We start from the raw sequence: 20,467 nt of genomic DNA, 5'->3' as shown, positions 1-20,467 counted from the left end.
GAAGAATGCGGCCGTTTGATGGCAACGTGTATACAGAGACGCAGTGCATATTTTAAAGTTTTTCCTAGAAAGCGGAAATGCATTCACTGAGTAGGCTGAGAATCCGAGAAGAACTTAGAGCTCATCGTCGTTCCCTCCTCTTATGTTTTCGTGCTCGCGGCGTATTTATAACCCTGGACAGTCTTCAGCCCTGAGACAAGTTGACGTAAGCTAATGACTAATTATGTCACCCCTCTTAGCGAACTTAAGACGTTCTGCCAAGCTGAGCATGATGTTGCAGTTACACCCTTACGTTACTTTTATCCCTTTTATATATATATATATATATATATATATATATATATATATATATATATATGTATATGTATATATATTGATATGTGTGTGTCTGTGTGTATATATACATAGGAAATACTTCGATATATTTACGATAAGATCTATTATGCATTGAAATTTTTTTTTTAAACTCGACCTAACATTTTTCACATTTAACGATAGCAGAGTATTAAATATAAGTGAAAAATTGTTGATTAATTTAGACGTAATTAAACCCTTACGTTACTTTTCTTTTATTTTCTTTTCTTTCTTTTTTTTTCTTTTTCTTTTCTTTTCTTTCTCCTTCCTTTTGTATCGGAGTTACTATATTTACGATAAGATCTATTACTTTTTGCGATGATTTTTATTTTTTTTTATAGAGCATCGATGTAACATTTTTCATGTTTAACGAAAGCACCTATTAACATAAGTAAAAAATTGTATATTGGCTTAGATTAGGGTAATTTGAAAAATTTCTCTCTTTTCTCTCTCTCTCTCTCTCTCTCTCTCTCACTCTCTCTCTCTCTCTCTCTCTCTCTTTGTCTCTTTCTCTTTCTTAGAATGTCGTTTACTACTCGTTAATACATTTCTCATATATCATCAATTCTAAGAAAACCAAATTTAGTGTCGGGTATTCACTTTCTCTTGACTGATAAAATCTTTTCGCGAAGTGCACTTCGACCCTAAGGCAATGAGACTTAAATGGTGTAAAAATCCGGCTTTCGAAAATGAATAACCTCGAGGTAGGAAGCTTTCGTATCGCTTATCTATTTACTAATATGATTAATTACGACGGAATATCTCGAGTGTACGATTAAAAATGTCGTTCGAGAATCGTTGTTTTAAAAATTATATAGAAATGTATGTATACGTTATAAATGTATATACAATATTATATATACATTCTCGTTTTTCAAAAATATTCATAGATTCGTCGTTAAGAAAATCTTATAATAACAGAACAATTAAAAGAGAAAAAATTATCTTGTATTTTGAGTGAATATTTTTCTATTGGTTTAAGTCTGGAAACCTGTTTGTCCCTTCCGTATATGTTGCTTTTAATAAGGAAGCGAAAATTCAATCAAACATCTAGAATACCAAAGTCAATCTCTTCCGGGAGCTAAAGAACGTTTGAAGACTGGTCGGCGAAGACTTGTGACGCATCACGATAATAATCGTCGAATCGTTTATCAAAGTTTTGCTTATAAATCATGATAGTAAATCAAGATGATCGTTTATTATTACTAAGAATTCGATTCAAAGAGATAGTTCACTAAGATCGAGATTTTAGTTGAGGGTATATATATATATAGATTTTAGATTTATAGATATACATATATCTATGTATATATATATCTATAATATATATCTATATGTTCGTACTTACGATCATAGTTGATCATAGTACAGTAATATGTGGTGGATATCGACACATAGAGATCATAGAACATATGTATATCCTGTTCGACGAGTCAGACGATAGAGAACAACGTTACGATCGTGACAATGGTGTTAATCTATTTATCCGACTAACAACAAACTTATCTCTTATGAGTCATTTTCTTCGCTGCCGTTGCTATATTCGCGATGGAGGAACGAATCCGATCATTTTCCATTTTACCAGATTGTTTCTACCCATGAATATTAATTTAAGGTATCTGGTATACGGCCAGCTTTAAAGTAACCCGTTATCGTTCTCCTACAAGTTTCTATCACAAAAATCAATGTATCTTTGAATCGTTGTTCGTAAACGATCATGTTTAGATCTCATCGAATTTGTTAAATTACGCGTTCCGACGTAATTATACGTATCTGTGTGTATGTGTGTGTGTGTCTGTGTGTGTGTGTCTGTGTGTGTATGTGTGTGTATTTGTGTGTGTATTTGTATGTGTATTTTAATCGAATAGACAAAGCTCGAACGATAAGTCAACCTGACTTATGGGCTATCGACATTGCGGATCGGCTTTATAGAAAGGAAAGAGTCTTTTGATCGATGACCTTGTTTGTATTATCGCAATGAGTAGGATGCATAATGTAAATGTCGGCGATACCACTTTTCCAAACATATGTTTTTATTATTATAGCATACTAATTGTAAGACATTGCTTTTCGATCGTGTCTGTACTTTTCATTATTTCTTTTTTCCGAGTTTTTCGTTCTTTTCCAAAATATCTCGACTGATCTTAGGTATATAATATGATTGTCTTTTATGCGAACTAAGGCCTATCTTGAGCGGTGATGTATTATCCTCATTGTTAAGAGAGAAGCGAACATGGTTTTTGCGTGGGCACATTATAAACGTGGAAACGAGAGGTGAATAGGAAAAAGGAAGGACTCTTTGGAAGTAATTGAATGGTAGACAGAAGACACGAGCCGATATGTATGTTTTATATCAAAATATATTTGTGCATAGTCAAGAAGACAACCGTGACAGGTAATCTCGTAACTAACATATATCAGTCATACGCCAAGTCACGCGTGCACATATGACATTCACACTCGTGCGCGCTCGTGTGCGTTAAAAAATTTTTTTTTCTCGATGCGTGTGTAATACGTGTGTATGTGTGTATGTAACATTTATGCGTCGTGTTGTTTCTCACACATTCTGGGTTTCTTTTGTTCTTTGTAGCAACATATATATATATAATATATATATATATATACATATGTATTAATATATATATATACATATATATTAAGATACATGTATATTAATACATATATATATATATATATATATACATATATATGTTTGTGTGTATTAACATATATTATTATAACATCTTCGCAAAATATTACATGTTTCTCAGTGTTGCGTGTGTGTATATTTGTCTGTGTGTATATCTCATTGAGGAACGAAGAGACGCATCTCTTTATCCTGAATCTCTCACGACGTAGTAGAGATGTACAGAACGTGATTCAGACGTCTTCTCGTATACGCGATAGAACGCGATGATTTAAGAGAAGAAGAAAAAAAATAACATAAAATGAAGCCCGCTTCACGCGTTTTTTTTTTTTTTTTTTAAACATTATACATGGTAACTGAAAATATAAGGAATCGGCTAGGCCGAAGCCAGGTAACGTCTGCGCGATTTTTCTCCACATAATTCTCTCTCTTTCTCTCTCTCTCTCTCTCTCTCTCTCTCTCTCTCTCTCTCTCTTTCTCTCTCTCTCTTTCTTTCTTTCTTTTTTTGCATACACATACACACACACATTAATTCATGCATACTCTTAATCTGCCGCATTAAAGTTCGATTTACTTTACATCAATTAGACAATTGTTTTTTGACGCATATGCTTGCGCGTTTTTCGTCCTTGTACATTCCACAAACACACAGAACACAGATACACACAGACACACACACACACAAACACACACACACACAAGAATCATAGATTTATTCTTTCGCTCTCATTCTAACAAAATATATTAGCTTTCATGTGTGTGTATATACATCTTCGAATAATAATAAAATTAATAAGAGCTATATAATACAAGGGACGTGTAGAAGAGTGGTCGGGCCCGCGCGGTAAACGCGCCGCGAGAGTAACATGTCTGTCTCTCTCTCTCTCTCTCTCTCTCTCTCTCTTTCTTTCTTTCTCTCTATCAGCTAATCTCGCGAGAACGGCCGTGGCACTTTTCAATCCAGTCGAGAAGAAAAGTACGATTCGATTCACCCGTTCGATGAGAGCATGAACAAAAAAGAAACAATCAAAATAGAGAATACGAATCGTAATTGATGGTATCTCGGCATGCCGTTTTGTTTTTTTTTTCTTTTTTTTTATATATTTTTTTTCTTCGTTTCATACGTGTTGTATTTATTTTCTTTCTTTCTTTCTTTCTTTCTTTCTTTCTTTCTTTAGGTACTTGGTAACGAGAGCAATAAAATATAATAATAAATTCTAAGTTCGTTTAATTCAACGGTATCTAATAAAAAGAAAATAACGACCGAAGATATCCGATGTATGATCGATAAGCGCGAAATCGCGTTCGGATATATTGTCTAAACTCGTATTATTATTATTATTATTATTATTATAATTATTATTATTATTATTATTATTATTATTATTATTATTAATATTATTATTATTATTTCATTATTATTATTATTTTATTATTATTTTATTATTTTATTATTAATATTATTATTATTATATAATTATTATTTTAATTATTATTACTTTATTAGCCTCCCCTCCACCCAGTTCTCCATCCGGTGGACGGCGTTCGTCGTACCAATCGCGCGGTTCGAGTCACCCAGTCTTACGCAGAGTTCGTAGAAAAAAGAAGGAAAAACAAATAATAATAAAACGAGAATGAAGTAGACGCGAAAGAGCGTAAAATAAGAAGAGAAGTGCAAGAAATTAGAAAATGGGAGAAAAAGAAGGAGAAAGAAAGAAAAAGAATGAGAGAAAAAGAGAGAGAGAGAGAGAGAGAGAGACAAATAGAGAGAGAGAGGGAGAAAGAGAGAAAGAGAGAAAGAAAGAGAGAGAGAGAGAGAGAGGAGACGTCTTTTTAAAGATGGCGGCTTTAGAAAGATCCTAAAGATTTTAAACGACATGTCATGTGGTAGAACGTGTGTTTTCCTCGTGGCTGGTAGCACTTGCGTTCATCGTCAACGATAAAATATTCTATTTATCTTTCTTTCTCCTTCCCTTCCCTCTCTCTCTCTCTCTCTCTCGCTCTCGCTCTTCTCTCTCTCTCTCTCTCTCTCTCTCTCTCTTTCTCTCTCTCTCTCTTTCTCTCTGTCTCTTCCTGTCTCTCTCGTTCTTTCCCCTTCTCTCTTTTTTTCTATTTTCTTAGGCTCGGCTAGTAGACTCTCATCGATGCAAGCGGCGAGGGCTACATGGGTCCGACGGCGTGCTGTTGGAATTGGTCGAGATGCCTGGAGATTTCACGGTGAAGTTGCTCGGGTACGACTCCGACGCTGCTGAAGAGCGAACGTAAGACGTTGAGTTCCTCGGTCAGAAGTTCGATTCTTTTCTTGAGAAGATCGTTGTCCTTGACGAGGAGTTTCACCTTCTCCTCGGTTTCACGCGAGCGTACCTTCGCTTTTTCGCGACTTTTTCTCACGGCAATGTTGTTTCTCTCCCGTCGTCTCCTATACTCGTCGCTGGCCTTGTCGATGGCCTTGGTCTGTTTCCTGGCAACGGCGGCTGCTGCTGCGGCTGCTGCAGCAGCCGCATGATGCTGATGGGCCATTACCGGTTTGATAGGTCCACCAGCAGTTTGGCCGGCGGTTTGTCCAGCTCTAGGTGGTGGTTGGTGAACCGGTGCACCAGGGTGTCCTCCGGGCACAGTGCTCGGTGTTAACGTTGTGAAGGTAGGACCGCCATTGGCGAAGGGACCGTTTGTGACAGGACTGTAACCGGCTGGTGGGTATTGAGGGCAGTGACGCCGGTAGTCCGCTGGGTCCAGTGGTTCCTCTTTGATGCTAGGTGATTCCGAGCTCGAACTGTTGCTATCGCTACAGCTATTACTTCCCTGATGATAACTCGCCCCACTGTGAACTGGTTGGGGCATATATGCTAGGGTAGTACGTGGGTAGCCGGTCGTCCTAACGTGCTTTACGGCACCATTGCTCGCACCTAACATGTCCAAGAGACCGTCGTTGAAGTGACTATCATCGATTAGATGCTGAAGATCGAGCGATATCTCGGGAGTATTTAGGTCCGTAAGTTCGCCCGCCGCAGCACAGTGTTCCGCGTATTGTTGATGCAAACTTGCTTTGCTTCCCGACACCTTGCTCACGACCGAGCTAGTCTGCTGCTGCTGCTGTTGATTGTGATTGTGATTGTGATTAACTTGTAAGGCAGAATTGTTGTTGTTTTGATGATTGTTATTGTTGTTGTTATTATTATTCGCAGTGTTGTTATTATTGTTGTTATTCAGCACCTGAGACTTCTTCGGATCGGCCGCCCCCTGCACCTGGGCCTGATGGGCCCCCGAATCGTACATGACCGGTGATTCCATCGTTCACTTGCACATCACAGATATTATAGAACGGTATGAGAGATAAACTCGGCGCTCTTGAGAAGCGCGCTTATTATAGTATAGCACGTTATCACCGATGAAAAAGACTTGGAGTAATAGAGAGTGAAAGAGTAAGAGAGCGAGAGAGAGAGAAAGAGAGAGAAAGAGAGAAAGAGAGAGAGCGATAAGCAGAGAGAAGTACGCCAATGTCGCCGCGTTGGCGCGCGGCTACTCTCTCAACGCGATTCTTAATCTTCTTCCTCTTCTTCCTTCTCTTCTACCTACTCTTCCTTCTCTTAACTCTACTCCTTTCAATTTGAAATGGCGGGCTTTTCGCTCGCGCCAACGTGTTAATAGAATATTTTCTTTATCGAACGTTCCGTTTTGATATTTTGATTCTTCTTTTCTTTCTTCTTCTAATATTATTACTACTGACTACCAATACTACCACTCGAGTAACTATTACTATTACTATTACTGATTATATTACTATCGTTTTATATATATATATAAATATACATATATATATATGTGTGTGTATGTGTGTGTGTACGTATATATAGAACTCGCGATAAAATAGAAATACGTGTATAGAACAAAAGCTTGGGAAGACAAAAAAACAATCCCACCCGCACGATAGTTGGCGCGCGACTGAACGGTTTGGCGGCATGTCGCAAGCTTTCAATGTGGCGCGCGGCGTGGTCCCGCGCATGCGTAATACGCATCTACTTCTCTCCCACTTCTTAACGAGAGCCGAAAGTGCGCCGCTGTCGGACGCCTCTCCCTCCCCTCCCTTTCTCTCTCTCTCTCTCTCTCTCTCTCTCTCTCTCTCTCTCTCTCTCTCTCTCTCTCTCTCTCTCTCTCTCTCTTTATTCTACTACATTTCTCCTCTCACCCGCCAAAGAACTTCTTTCCTCTCCTGACTACTACTACTACTATTATGACTACTATTACTACTATTACTACTACTACCACTACTACTACTACTACATCATTACTACTACTGCTACTACTAGTACATTTCTATTATCATTACCAGGACACTACTACAAACACTTAGTTCATCTAACCATCCGTCCATCCGTTCTTCTATTCGTTCGTTCTTTTTCTATTTTGTCTTTTTCGTACGTGAGATGAGTCTCGCTCTATCTATTTATCCATCTATGTATCTATCTTCTTCTCTCTTTCTCTTTTGTTAACTAGGAAACGCGGGCCGAGACACGCGGAAAAGTTTTCCGACAACTCAGCTTTTCTCGATTGTCTATTTATAAAATAAAATAATCAAATTTTGATCAGATTGTATTAGATTGTATCGTCCCGTGTTGTACGATTTCATTCGATTTTACTTTATCGTCAGATCGATTGTTAGATCCATATATCAAAAATTTTCTTTTTGTGACTCTATTTATATAAAGGCGTACATACGACTATTACTTAGGTGCTGGCCTTCGAGTGGGTAAATTTTCATTCCCCGGCCAAGAATTTCCTTTTTCCTCGACGTTCCGTGTATAGTGAACGACGTTTAATTGTAAGCGTTCTCGTTAGATATCTCGTTTATTTTATTTTTTCCTCGCTTTCTTCTTAAATATCTATTGGTTTTCTCGCCATTTCGATTCAATAGAAATGTTTGTTTCATATTATTATAATATTATATTATATTTATTATTGTTTTATTCTATATTATTTATTATTCTTTTAAAATTCCGTTCTTATTATTTTATCGACTTGTGCAAAAAATATGTTTGTTCGTTTCAACTATTTTTGTGTTTGTTTATTGAAATATATATATCGCAGGGTGACGACATAAAATTATCATCGTTGAACGTCAGAGAACATCAGGCCGGAACCGATTTCCAACGAATTATAGCTATAAAATCTCCTTCTCGATACATCGGATAGCGCTTCGAGAAGTGTGCCGATCGATTGCTTATGCGAGATCGTGCAATCGATCAACAACTTTTCTTGAGGGAGCATCTAATTCACGAACCTCTCCAAATTTTGCATCATTTAGTCAGGATTAATAAGGAAAGAAATTATTCATTTCGATTATGTATCTCCTTTCCTTTTTTTATTCTCATAGACGTTTTCAAATTTCGAGTGAGATTCTATCATATAGGAATACTTGAAATTTGATATTTCTACTTTATCTAAATTGAATAATAATCAGTATCAGTAGCCTCGTGGAACAGAATTTATATTTACGATCGAATTTATCTATAATCGTTAAAATATTATTAAAATGGTTTTTCCGCCTTTAAGAAATATTGTATTAATTCGATTTAATTCCTTCAAGTGTGAACTTAAATTTTTCGCATAGATGCAATATAATTAACATCAATTGTGTCTGTGACAATTAATGTTTTCGACTGAAAATATTATTAACGTTATATACAGAGAATATATTTTTATTTATATATTATAATATTATTTAAAAGAAATTTTTAAAGTCAGAAATTTTATCAAACAGGAATATATTAAACGAAAAGTACCTATACATATTCAAATAGATACTTTTAAATCACTTGTAATATATATATCTCAGTGAGGATTCGTTTTTCTTTCATTATTATCAATTTATTTCCTCAGTTTCTATATATATATATGTTATTAGAAACCTTGCCGGAAAATTTCCTATTCGAATTTCGATAATAATCGAAAAGTGAGAAATGAAATGGCGCGCATAGCACCATCTCACGGTTGTTAAAGAGTTAACTTCTATCGGAACGGAACTTTCAGCCGAATTAATACGAAGAGTACCGAGTTTAACCGAGTATTCTCGCCGTGATATTAGCCACAACAAAAATTTGGTAGCGTTCGCATAAAAACTTTTCGGCAATATACGTGTATATTTTTCTCATCCTTTGTACGGTTTTGTCACCCACATCGAGGTCTCCAGTGGCCAGTACAATCGAGGCGAGTATAAAATTTTTGTAAGGTTATTTTTCTCGCGCGTTTAATTCCGATGGGCCGTTTTTTGGGGCCAGAGCGCATTTGACGGAACGGACCGACGGACGCACGCGTATTGTTGTGATGAAAGGGAATATCATGATCCATCGTCATCCGTTCAATTTTTCGATACGATAGCCCTCGAAGACTAGAAGAACGAATACTCGATGTCGTCGATCTCCGTAGTTTCGCGTCTTTGCTTAAGAATTACGCATTTTCGCGGGACTTTCTGAGACTAACCTAAAAATGTTGCTACGTGTAAATCCAAGCGAATAGTTTTCCAATTACGTACGTGTCAATGTATCCTACTAATGACCTTATTTTACGCGATATATTTGAGACAACCTTCAGTTTTGCTGTAAGATTTTGAACTTCTGTTGTTCTTTTAATATTTCCATTTTTGATGTTTAGAATTTTTTAGGATAATTTGAAAAGTGAGTGAGGCATATTGTGTTCTTCGATATGAAAATTTTAATCTTTTACAGGTTTAAGTGCTTATAGTAAATTTCGGACATCGACAATGGCAGGAGAACAACAACAATTTTTTCTTAAATGGAATGATTTCCAATCCAATATGGTGTCATCATTTAAACATTTGAGAGACGAAAAAAGCTTTACAGATGTAACGTTAGCTTGCGATGGGCAAACTTGTAAAGCTCATAAAATGGTGTTATCGGCTTGTAGTCCCTATTTTAAATCCCTATTAGAGGTATGGTTTCATGAGTGAAGATTGAGTTATTTTATATACATTATGGGTTTAAACGTTTTCATTATGTTATAGGAGAATCCGTCCAAACATCCCATTATAATTTTAAAGGATGTCGCTTATAGTCATCTTCAAGCGATTCTGGAATTCATGTATGCAGGTGAAGTAAATGTTTCACAGGATCAACTACCAGCCTTTCTTAAGACCGCAGATCGACTCAAAGTTAAAGGATTAGCTGAAGCGCCAGGTGCCATTAAAAGGGAAGGTTAAAAAAAAAAGTTGTGGTAAGGATTTGTTAGTTTTAAATGAAATTTTTTAGTTTTGCTTTTTATCCATTGGGGATGGAATTGGTTTTTTTATACTTTGAAGTTGATTTTACAGTAATCTAGATGTATTCTATCATATTTTAATATAGAGATGATAAATGCAATGTTTAAATATATTATGTGTAGATTGGAACAAATGAGATTCTTATTTTCAGGTCTTTGGAAAGCGTGCAGACTGAAAAAAAAACTGTAATAATGTAAAGTGATTGCGCAAACACATACCGTACACATATACAGACACAATACAGTGCACAACTCAGTGTCCTCTGGTTCACGACTAGGATCAATGCATTGCAACAATGTAAATTATAAATTTTCTTATCTTCGGTTAATGTTATCGTTGTATCGGACTTAGATGTATTAGTATATGCAAAATGTTGATGCTCGTCTTGAACCCAATGTGCCACAGTGTTGCGACAACATTGATTATTTTTTTAAAATAGAGTGCTGCAAAAAGCGGATAAATATGGGTCGCGATAATCTATGATGCATGCTGACCGGGGCAGTTTTGTAGATCATATGGAAATGTTAAAGGAATCTTTTATGACTGGTTGTTTTTTTAAATTTGATTTATCGACAGAATATTATTTCTTATTGGTTTACAGATCTATTCACGAGGTACAGAAATCTTGTTTGATGTACAGTTTGTTGTTTAAGATTTATTAACACTTAGCATTGTATAATAGCATAGAAGGATCTATGGTTGTAAGGATAAAAGACAAACTCTAATGGTAAATGATATTGTCTTCTATCGTGGATAGATTTGCAAAAATCCCCGGCCATCCATTTAAAGAATGTTAGATCAAGTTTACTGGAAGTTGTAACGTGCGTGTCGCACATTCCTTTTTTATTATTTGTGTGAATTGATAGATCGCGTTGTTCCTTTACACTTGACAGACGGTAATAACAAAGATTATTCGTAATACTTTCAAACTACCCGGTACCAGTTACCTCTTCTAGTGATCATGATTTTTACTTAACCAAATACTGCCAGTATTTGTACCGGCGTATTCACAATATTACCGATAGACCAAATTTATTTATGATAATATATTAAGGGTTGATTCTCTCAAAACAAGAGAAGGTTATTGTAATATAAGTGAAAACAAATTTTTGTAAAGTCGGAGCGCACAGTTCCTTTCTCCTCCAGAAATTCAGGATAATTAGTGAATATAAGAAGGAAGTCAGGAAACATTATCGAGTCAAGGACATGAATATTGATACAATACATCAATAATCTTGACTTTATCTTTTTTTTTTCTTTTTTTTTTTTTATCAATATGCTGTTGTTAAATGTTTTTAAAAAGACTTAATGATCTCGACAGTTTGATCCGTTTATCTGAAATGGATCTTGCTCTTCGTGGTATTTCAATAAGACTTTTGTAAAAGAAAGATGAATTATAGACTACTATGATGAGTGATTGGGTTTTGTTAGAAACAAAAGTACACTTTTTATACTTTGCACGTGTCCTTAAAAAAATGTTTTTATTTTTTTGGATATATCAACCATGTATAATGAAATTACATATTATCTCGCGCATTTTATTATTTTCTTTCGTTTTTAAAGGAAACAAGTCCAAAGCTCATAATTCCTGACTTTACTTTTATCATTTCTTATGTATTATTAAACTGGCTAATTGCAAAAATAACACACGCGATTCTCGTGCAAGCGCGCTAATATAGTGCCTGATACGGTTCATACATTCGACACATTTGCAATTTGGTTTCGAACCATAATGCATAAGTATAAGTATTTTTACAACGCCGATTACTAATTAGAATTAAAAATACGTTCGTACCGTGAAAAGTTGTATGTACTACTTCCTGACACACAACATAATGAGATTGCAGTGCTTTTTTCTTGTACGTATATGCCGTTTCGGACGATTTTGCGAAAATATCAGATTAATGTAGTTCATTTGCAAAACAATTTTCTTTCGTATTTATTTTTATTCCTTTTTTCTTTTTCATTTTTCTTTTTTCTTTACTCTTTCTTCTTTTTTCTTTTTTCTTTTATTGCGTATACGGTCTTACTGAGAACTTTCTAAGGATTCCAAAAAGAATTAGATTGCAACAATGAATTGTAAGTGCAATTTTTTAATTCTTATATTTTGCTTTCTTGTTTCTTTTTCTTTTTTCTTCTTTTTTTTTCTTTTTTTTTTTTTTTTTCTTATACCAGTTTTTCCTTAAATCGCATTGTCGTTCGACAGCGAGATACTTGTCGAAAAAACACTTGTATTGTAGAAAATAACGTACGTTATACTAAGATGGTTGGATTTAGTTCCTACAAAGACACATTCATCAGGCATCTCTGGTGGTCTTCAAATTCAACGATCGTTGTACCGTACAGATTCGCTATCCTCTATGTGTAACAAATGCAAAGCAAAAAATGAAAAAAGAAAGGAAAAAACACAAAAAAAGAAAAAGAGAGAAAAAAACAAAAATGAGAAAGAAGGAAAAGCAAAGTTTTAGTGCGTGTTTCGCATGGAGAAGAGAAAAAAGCGAAGACGAGCGATCCGACGATTAACTTCATAGCTCGTTGTAAATTCTTCTTGATCGTTCTCGTTTAGCAGATTTTCAATATGTGTATGTCGCAAAAGTTTTTTTCATTCAATGTATTTTCTCTTTTAAAAGAAAAAGAAAGGAAAGATTTCTTTTAAAATATGATCGTAGACAAACGAAAATGCGAACGATCGATCAACGCCAATTTCCGACGAATCTCCCGTTATTTCCTTTTTATATATTGATCTTCTGACGAAACTCTAATCCTCCCTTTTACATGATTCTAATTAATGTTACTAGTTTTTTTTTGCTATTCATATGGCTCGATGATGAATTATGATTATGATACGATAATGTTGAGATATAAAAATAAATTGTGTAAATATACTACATTTTTTTTCGAAAGAGCGATTAATTCCACCCTTAGTCAGAAACGAGAACGTAAAACATATTTGCGCTCCGTAAGAATTATTTCAAACCAGTCACTTCAGTTAATTTTTTTTTTTTGTACATTGTGGTACGTATAAAACAAAAAAAAAACAGAAAAAGAAAGAAGGAAAGAAAACAACAATATCCGTTTGTACGCATGTAAGTTATTATTGTGAGGACACGTATGTGTATATACATATACATAATTAGTCATTATAAGCAATTATAAATGTAGAAACATTAATGTGTAACTTAACAATAATTGTACAGACAATAATCATGATCCAAGTGCTGAGAATAGATTATACAAGATAGATTCTGTACTTTCGCACACGCGTCGTTGCTTTGACGTTCTTACTTTTATCATAATTTTATTTACGATATTTTATATATGTTTGGTGTGTATGGCATATAATTTAAAGATTTAGTATATCCAATACAAATTAAAGAATCTAATCTAAAATTGTTTACTTAGGTGGATCTGAAAAGATAACGATAATATGAATTAATCGGACTCTAAAAAACGAGAAAATAAAAAATAGAAACGTACTTGAAATGTGTGTGTGTGTATAGACTAACGAGAATTTATCAAATGAAAAAACTGGATATCTTGGAGAAAAAGGCTGATCTGCACCATAAACAGAATTCGAATCATCATCGTACTCGATATTATCAGTCTTATGCATACATTCTTCATAAAAAGAAGATTCTACGGAAAAAAAATAGGATGAATTGTTTAATTTTAAAAACCATAAAGAAAATTTACTTTGTGAACTGCAGGTTCTTTCGACTTATGCATATTCCATCCTATTGATTGATTTTTTGTTAATTGGGATTCGTTGAAATTAGGTGTAGATATTTTTGATAAATCACTTACTTTCCTTGCTGGTTCAGCAAATATAGGTATTGTTATAGGCATAAGTTCTATGACAATGGACACCAAATGGTTCTTAATAAATTATTAATGCTATTGGTTGAATTTTATCTGCTTGAGGCCGTTGTGTTCATGGTGAAGGAAAAAGAAGTGGTAATGTTCTAATTAATATTGAATATTTTCTATCAATCTTATAGTTATTAAGTATAATACAAAGATAATTGGTCATTGTAAGAACATGTATAGGATTTTAATTGTAGTAAGGTGGTGGTAATGGACGTGTAAATTAATTAAATGTTAGATTTTAGTTATAGATTTATGCGTATATATATATATATATATATATATATATATATATATATATATATATGTGTGTGTGTGTAAGATAATTTTTATTGATATTAGGAGCAATAATATAATTCTTGATACTATTAGTGACTATATAATAATATTAGTTACATATTCAAGAGCTTTGATATTACTTAAGGATTAGTCGGATCGTTTTATTTTTAAGAAACAATCCCAACACATATTCATCTTCGAATATTTTTTTTTAAAACCATCCACGTCCATTTCCACCAAAACCATCCATATCCATCATTTTCATATCTTGTTTGCAACTATGTACTTTATTACATATTTATTATATACTTTTTTTTTCTTCCAGCTTTTCTATAGGTTTCAATCATTTTATTTATTTATTTTTTTTCTTTTTTTTTTTTTCGAATTCGTTCCATACACTCATCTCAAATACGCTCGCAACTTTATATTTACTTTAGTGTCCATTATCTCGCACGGACATATTTATGCATACACGGAACTTTCTTATACATCTATATACTTTATCATTTTCTCTCTCTCTCTCTCTTTCCCCCTCTCTCTTTCTCTCTTTCTCCCTATCTCTCTCTCTCTCCCTCCTTCCTCTCTCTCCCTTCCTCCTTTCTCTCTCTCTCTCTCTCTCTCTCTCTCTCTCTCTCTCTCTCTCTCTCTCGTTTTTTCATGTTCATATATATCAGTAAAAACAAGCACACAAGAAAAAAGATATAACTTAAGATTCTAAGGCTTGATATAACGCGTTTCATAAAAGATCATGTATTAACTACGCCTTCGTCGATGCTTACGTATTCTTTACGATTTGTTTGATTTTTATTTAAATGAGGATCCAATATCGCTATAAAATCGTTTATATCTAAACAGTATAATTTTATCGGTATAGTTTCAATAGTATTACTGGATATTATGATCAAGTTTTGTTCTAATAGAGTCTTATTTGAGACAAGGACAATTCTATTTCTAGTGATCTGTCGTTAAGCACATTTACCAGGAATCTCTTTTATTAATTGGCTTTAGAGCAAGTAGTAACAACTGTGTGATTCTTATAGTTAGAATTAAAACATCGCAAAACAGTTATATCTGACTTACCTATTGGTAAATGATCGATCATAGAATCTGTCTTCTTTTTCTTCACCAAATTGTAAATTTTGAGTTTTACTTTAAGCTAATTAAGATCGCCACTTTTATATAATTACAATTTTCAACTTGAATCATCCTTGATGCCATTAATTATGCATTTGATCAAGTCCTTATCTTTGATTTCCTCTCCCCTTATAAACCAATTTCCTTCATAATCAAATAATAGTCCTTCACCGTTTCACCTTCCTTAATTTTACAGAATTTTAGGAATTACTTCCTTTGTTGTAATTCATCTTGCAGATTTACATTATCAGGTTTAGCCGAGAACTTTTTCAATAATAACGATTTCCATTTTTCTCAGGTAAATATGTCTTGTCTTTTATTTTTTTTGGACAAACTAAGTGGCGGCCAATCCTGTCAATGATTCCTTCGCGAATATAAGCTTACCTATGTTCGATAAATTAAATAATCTTGGGTTACGTTCGAACTGTTCCAGTCACGTTTCAACAGTACAATTGCCGCAACCATTGAAAGGTAGAATTATGTCTTTTAATAAGAGAATTTTTCCTGAAGATTCTAACTCGTCGTTGTTTATGTTGTATAGCGTATGGTTTCGTAAATCGGTTATCTGTACTGCTTCTAATATTTCCTTTTGCATTGTGCGTTTGTTCTTAATTTTATTCTAATTTATTAATTGCTAACAAATTTGCAGTGCTACATATTCTCGAATTTCTGTGCAATTTATACGTATTGGGTTGTATATCCCTAACAAATCGATTAATATTAAATTTTCGATCGCTTATTTAACTTTTTCATTAAAATCATTGTCTTCATTATATATACGACGAACTAAACGAATTATGCCTATATACAGTTTCTCAATGTTGCTTAATTCGGGTACTTGAGATAAATTTTCCATTTTGCTTAATTAATTCAAAACAAATGTATATCATTAAATATTTCAGAGACCACGCACATGTAACGATTTTTTGAATATTCAGTGAACACGTTGTCCTAGCCTTGATGCACGTTCGATATATCAATATTCAAATATATCCTTCAAAGCTTATTCTTCTGTTAATATCCTTTAATGAATCCTTTGCTGATACCACTTCTAAAACTGTGGTAAGTTGATCGGCGTATGAATTAATTAAATCACAGTTATAGATGTGTGTATATATATAAGTTTAGTAAAAAGAACACGTTAGAAACAAAATTTTAGTTTCAAAATCTGATATGCTTAATATAAGCTCTTCGCAAAAGGCTACTGATTGAATGCGCATATCTTGACTTTTAAAAGTTTTTTGTAGCTGTTCGTAAATGTTATCATTCATCAAACAAACATTTTTACAATACATCGTGTAATTATCTATATTTAACATATTGCGTGTTTATATGATTAGTGGTGCTCATTTAGTCTATTATTTCTGTATTGTTAATTTATTTCTATTTTAATGTATCCTGTGTTAAAAAATGAAAAAAGAAACGAAAATTATTTTAAACTCACATGCCACTGACATGAATATTTATATATAAACCGTATACTAATTCAATAATATCATAATGTTAGAAATTAGATTGATGGAACATGATGAAATGGAACATGAAGTTTTAGTTTTGTTCGATTGATGTTCTAATTGGTAATTCGACTTGGTTTTTTTCTATCATGATTTTTTGTTTTACTGTGAGACCTTCCACCTGAAAAATTTAGTTGTTGATTATGTCGTTAAGATTTTAAACTTATATACATATATATACATACATACATACATACATACACACACACACACACACACACATACACACACACACACACACACACACACACACACACACATATATATATATATATATATATATATCGAAAATGATTAGAAAATAATTACTTCTTCTAGTTTCGTATAAATTTTCATTACATTAACGTTCGATGATTTTACAACTATGAATACTTTGGTCTTTATATAATAGTTTGCCTTAGAACGTATTATGAATTTGATATTTTTATTCGGACATTTATCGATCCTTTCGTCGAAGTAATGAAACGAAAAATTTTTTGATGTCTCCGTCTATTCCAACCTGAAACGAAAATTTTATATTCCATTTTTATATTTTTTTTTTTCTTAATTAGAAAAAAGAAAAAAATAATTAACACATTATATGCAAAAAAGTATCCAAATCGAACGGTGTGACAACAATGAATATAGATTTTGTATTTCAATTCAATTTCCATGGTATATCGATCATTGCTTTTGTCATATGATGAATATATCCAATTTTGTATTGAAAACTATACGATATGTTTTTTGATAATCGAAAAGTATCATCTCGTCGTTCTTTATATTTCAAACGAGAATTTTTAATAAATTTAAATCTTATTTTTTTTCATTGGAACAAGTTTACATTTATTAAAATTAACGTATGCTTATTATCACTTCCGTTTTATATCCTGTCCTGTTTCCATTGTCGCCCAATAAGCATAAGCTTTTCCTTTGAAATGTACTGTTAAATCTGAAATTCGTTTGTTTCATTCAGATATCATTACTCGAACGGATTTTTATTTTAGTTGTTTTTTTTTTTTTTTTTTTTTTCATTTAAATAAAATCTTATCGAAAAAGTAAAATTTACAATGTTAATTTTATTGATCGATCATTTATATTATCATTTTTATCAATAAAATAAATTGTAACAATAAATAATTAATGAAGAAAACGGTAATCATACTGTTCAATTTACTTTAAATATTATGTAGATAAGAAAGTAAGATGTTACTTAATTAAAAATATATTCATGATATGTATATAATTACTTTTTTTTTTTGTTGAAATATAATTAACATTTTGCATGTAATTCTTTTGTATGTTTTATACTACTATGCTATTTTCTATCCACGATAAAAGGATTATTTTCACTATCACATTTACACTTTATCTTTGATTGGACTTTATATTAGATGTCTTATTTTAAAAGGTATAGCAGGAGGAATAATTGTAATATTTATTGCAGTTATTTCATAGACAGCACTAATTTCAATATATGAAAGTCATAAAAATTTTTTAAAATAAAAAAAAAAATTCTTGAGAATATCAGTGCAAATTCAACGAGTATTTACAGCGTATTATTTATCGAATTAAAGTGCCTTGATGTTTAATGAACTCTGTAATCACAATAATGTTCCTTTTCACTGTTTTTGCATGGAAACAATTTTTTAAATCTATGAACAAATATAACAATAAATAGAAAAACAAAAACAAAAATTGTTTAACAAATTCATCGGTTATCAGACGTTTATAAAGGAAAATTGGTTGTATTATTGCGATTGTACGGTCCATTAAATTTTAATACGCCATCATAATTAGATGAAATATTGATGAAAAGGTTCATTCATATGAAATGCTCTCGTCGGATTCGTATTTTCTACAATTTCTTTTCGAATTAAAATATCGATTTCCATAAAAAAAAAAATTGTTATAATTTACACATCTTGAAAATAACATCATCTACGATGCAAATAACTGCAATAAATATTACATTTTCCTTTGAAAACCTATGAAACTTTATATGAAACATATTTTTTTTTAATTTATAAAATCAATAGGATCATAGATATTTGAATGTATCATTTAAACTGAAACACTCGGTATAATATAACGAATCTCATAATTATTCTTTTAAAGTGAACTTATTTAAAAAAATACAACGAGATGATCAATTGAAGATTAAAAAATTGTTTAGATAGACATTTTGATCTTTTAAGATCTATTAAGATATTTCAGTGATTAATACATATAGAAAATATTGACAATGTATTTGTTATTTATTTAATGCAATTATTTTTGTATATTCTATAATAATTTTATATTTAATGTCGTAAGGTAATATTATAAAGTAAATAAATTACATGTTCATGGAAAATAATATCATCTAATAATATCAATTAAAAAATCGATAAATTATACGATCGATAAAAGTCTTTTTTATATTTTATAAAAGAAAATTTATTTGACGACTAAAAATTTTCTTTCTGTCTCTTTCTCGTTTTATAAACATACACAAACACGCATACATAGGCACACGTGCGTGTACGCACATATACACATACACACACGTATATACAAATCGTGTTCACTTTTTGCTCTTTCAGAGACTTTCAAAATCATAGATTTTTTTTATATAGCTAAATCATTATTTCAAACAAAATAAAACGAAATAATAATTGGAATGATGATTCGATGAAATTGATAGATCCTCGTTTCCTAATCTTATTAGTATATATTAAAAATAACACGTGCTTCGCCGATAATAAAATGTATTTTTACCTCGAATATGTTTTTTTTTCCCATTCGATTCGATGATCACATAACCGGTTATATATTCTCCTGACAAGTAAGTCACATCAGCTCGATCATATTTGATAACAAACATCCTTGGAGACATCTTCACTGTTCACGATCACGGAACGTTGATCCCGAAGAAAGAAACTTGTGGAAATTCTTTGAATTGATTAAAGTGAACAAAAATAATTCGCGAGGAGTTGCCAGACGAAGATCGCTTTGACGACTAACAGATTCTTTTCACGTAACAGGTTCTCGTCACGTTGCTAAGCCTGTTGGCCTTTAATATTTTTCCTCATTCGAAGTGATTTAACATATGTTAATTGAATTGATCGTTTACTCCTTCTACAATTCTCATGTCTTTTGATTAAAAATAAAAATCAATTAAGAATTTTTTCTCCGTTTTTCATTACTTTTTTCTATCTCCTTTTCTTCTTAATAATCAATCTTAAGCGAGTGAATAGATCGATTTGTTGAACTTTCTCCGATAATGTTTTATAATATGTATATGTCTTGGAACAGACTACTTGATGTCCAAAAAATAATTTTATATATATATATATATATATATATATATATATATATATATATATATATATATATATTTCTAAAGAATAAATTTTCATTGTTAACTCTTGTGATAATATT

General features: G+C 32.4%; 2 protein-coding genes and 1 long non-coding RNA gene across 6 annotated transcripts; 1 reads left to right on the top strand and 2 right to left on the bottom strand.

The window, feature by feature from the left end:
- Positions 1–2,696: 2,696 nt before the first annotated feature.
- On the bottom strand, positions 2,697–7,010 carry LOC124424611 (CCAAT/enhancer-binding protein-like). The gene has a single exon (XM_046963926.1). It carries the CDS (start codon positions 6,290–6,292, stop codon positions 5,162–5,164), a length of 1,131 nt encoding a protein of 376 aa, XP_046819882.1. The 5' UTR covers positions 6,293–7,010; the 3' UTR covers positions 2,697–5,161.
- Positions 7,011–9,045: 2,035 nt separating this feature from the next.
- Positions 9,046–12,200, top strand: LOC124424612 (longitudinals lacking protein-like). 3 transcript variants are annotated; one of them, XM_046963927.1, is made up of 4 exons: positions 9,046–9,205; positions 9,724–9,947; positions 10,020–10,228; positions 10,426–12,200. In XM_046963927.1, the coding sequence occupies exons 2-3, from the start codon at positions 9,759–9,761 to the stop codon at positions 10,212–10,214; spliced, it is 384 nt and encodes a 127-aa protein (XP_046819883.1). In that variant the 5' UTR covers positions 9,046–9,205; positions 9,724–9,758; the 3' UTR covers positions 10,215–10,228; positions 10,426–12,200. The 3 variants fall into 3 exon arrangements, with proteins under 3 accessions (XP_046819883.1, XP_046819885.1, XP_046819884.1); XM_046963929.1 differs by lacking the exon at positions 9,046–9,205 and adding an exon at positions 9,265–9,526; XM_046963928.1 differs by lacking the exon at positions 9,046–9,205 and adding an exon at positions 9,266–9,596.
- A 1,145-nt stretch (positions 12,201–13,345) lies between these two features.
- Positions 13,346–20,330, bottom strand: LOC124424613. 2 transcript variants are annotated; one of them, XR_006942341.1, is made up of 3 exons: positions 19,805–20,330; positions 17,375–17,996; positions 13,346–17,186 (listed from the first exon to the last, which is right to left on the bottom strand). It is a non-coding gene; the product is annotated as an uncharacterized LOC124424613 (long non-coding RNA). The 2 variants fall into 2 exon arrangements; XR_006942340.1 differs by having other exon boundaries at positions 17,375–17,564.
- Positions 20,331–20,467: the final 137 nt, after the last annotated feature.

This window comes from Vespa crabro, chromosome 6 (genome assembly GCF_910589235.1).
Source record: "Vespa crabro chromosome 6, iyVesCrab1.2, whole genome shotgun sequence".
Classification (NCBI taxonomy): Eukaryota; Metazoa; Arthropoda; class Insecta; order Hymenoptera; family Vespidae; genus Vespa; species Vespa crabro.
Note: the sequence above shows the minus strand (reverse complement) of the source record. Positions and strands in the feature narration are given on the sequence as shown.

Bases quoted from the DNA above. Each gene is read 5' to 3' on its own strand.
- LOC124424612 (XM_046963927.1), top strand. From the start codon at position 9,759: ATGGCAGGAGAACAACAACAATTTTTTCTTAAATGGAATGATTTCCAA. The intron at 9,948-10,019 runs GTATGGTTTCAT...ATTATGTTATAG, and splicing joins ATTTTAAATCCCTATTAGAG to GAGAATCCGTCCAAACATCC.
- LOC124424611 (XM_046963926.1), bottom strand. From the start codon at position 6,292: ATGGAATCACCGGTCATGTACGATTCGGGGGCCCATCAGGCCCAGGTG.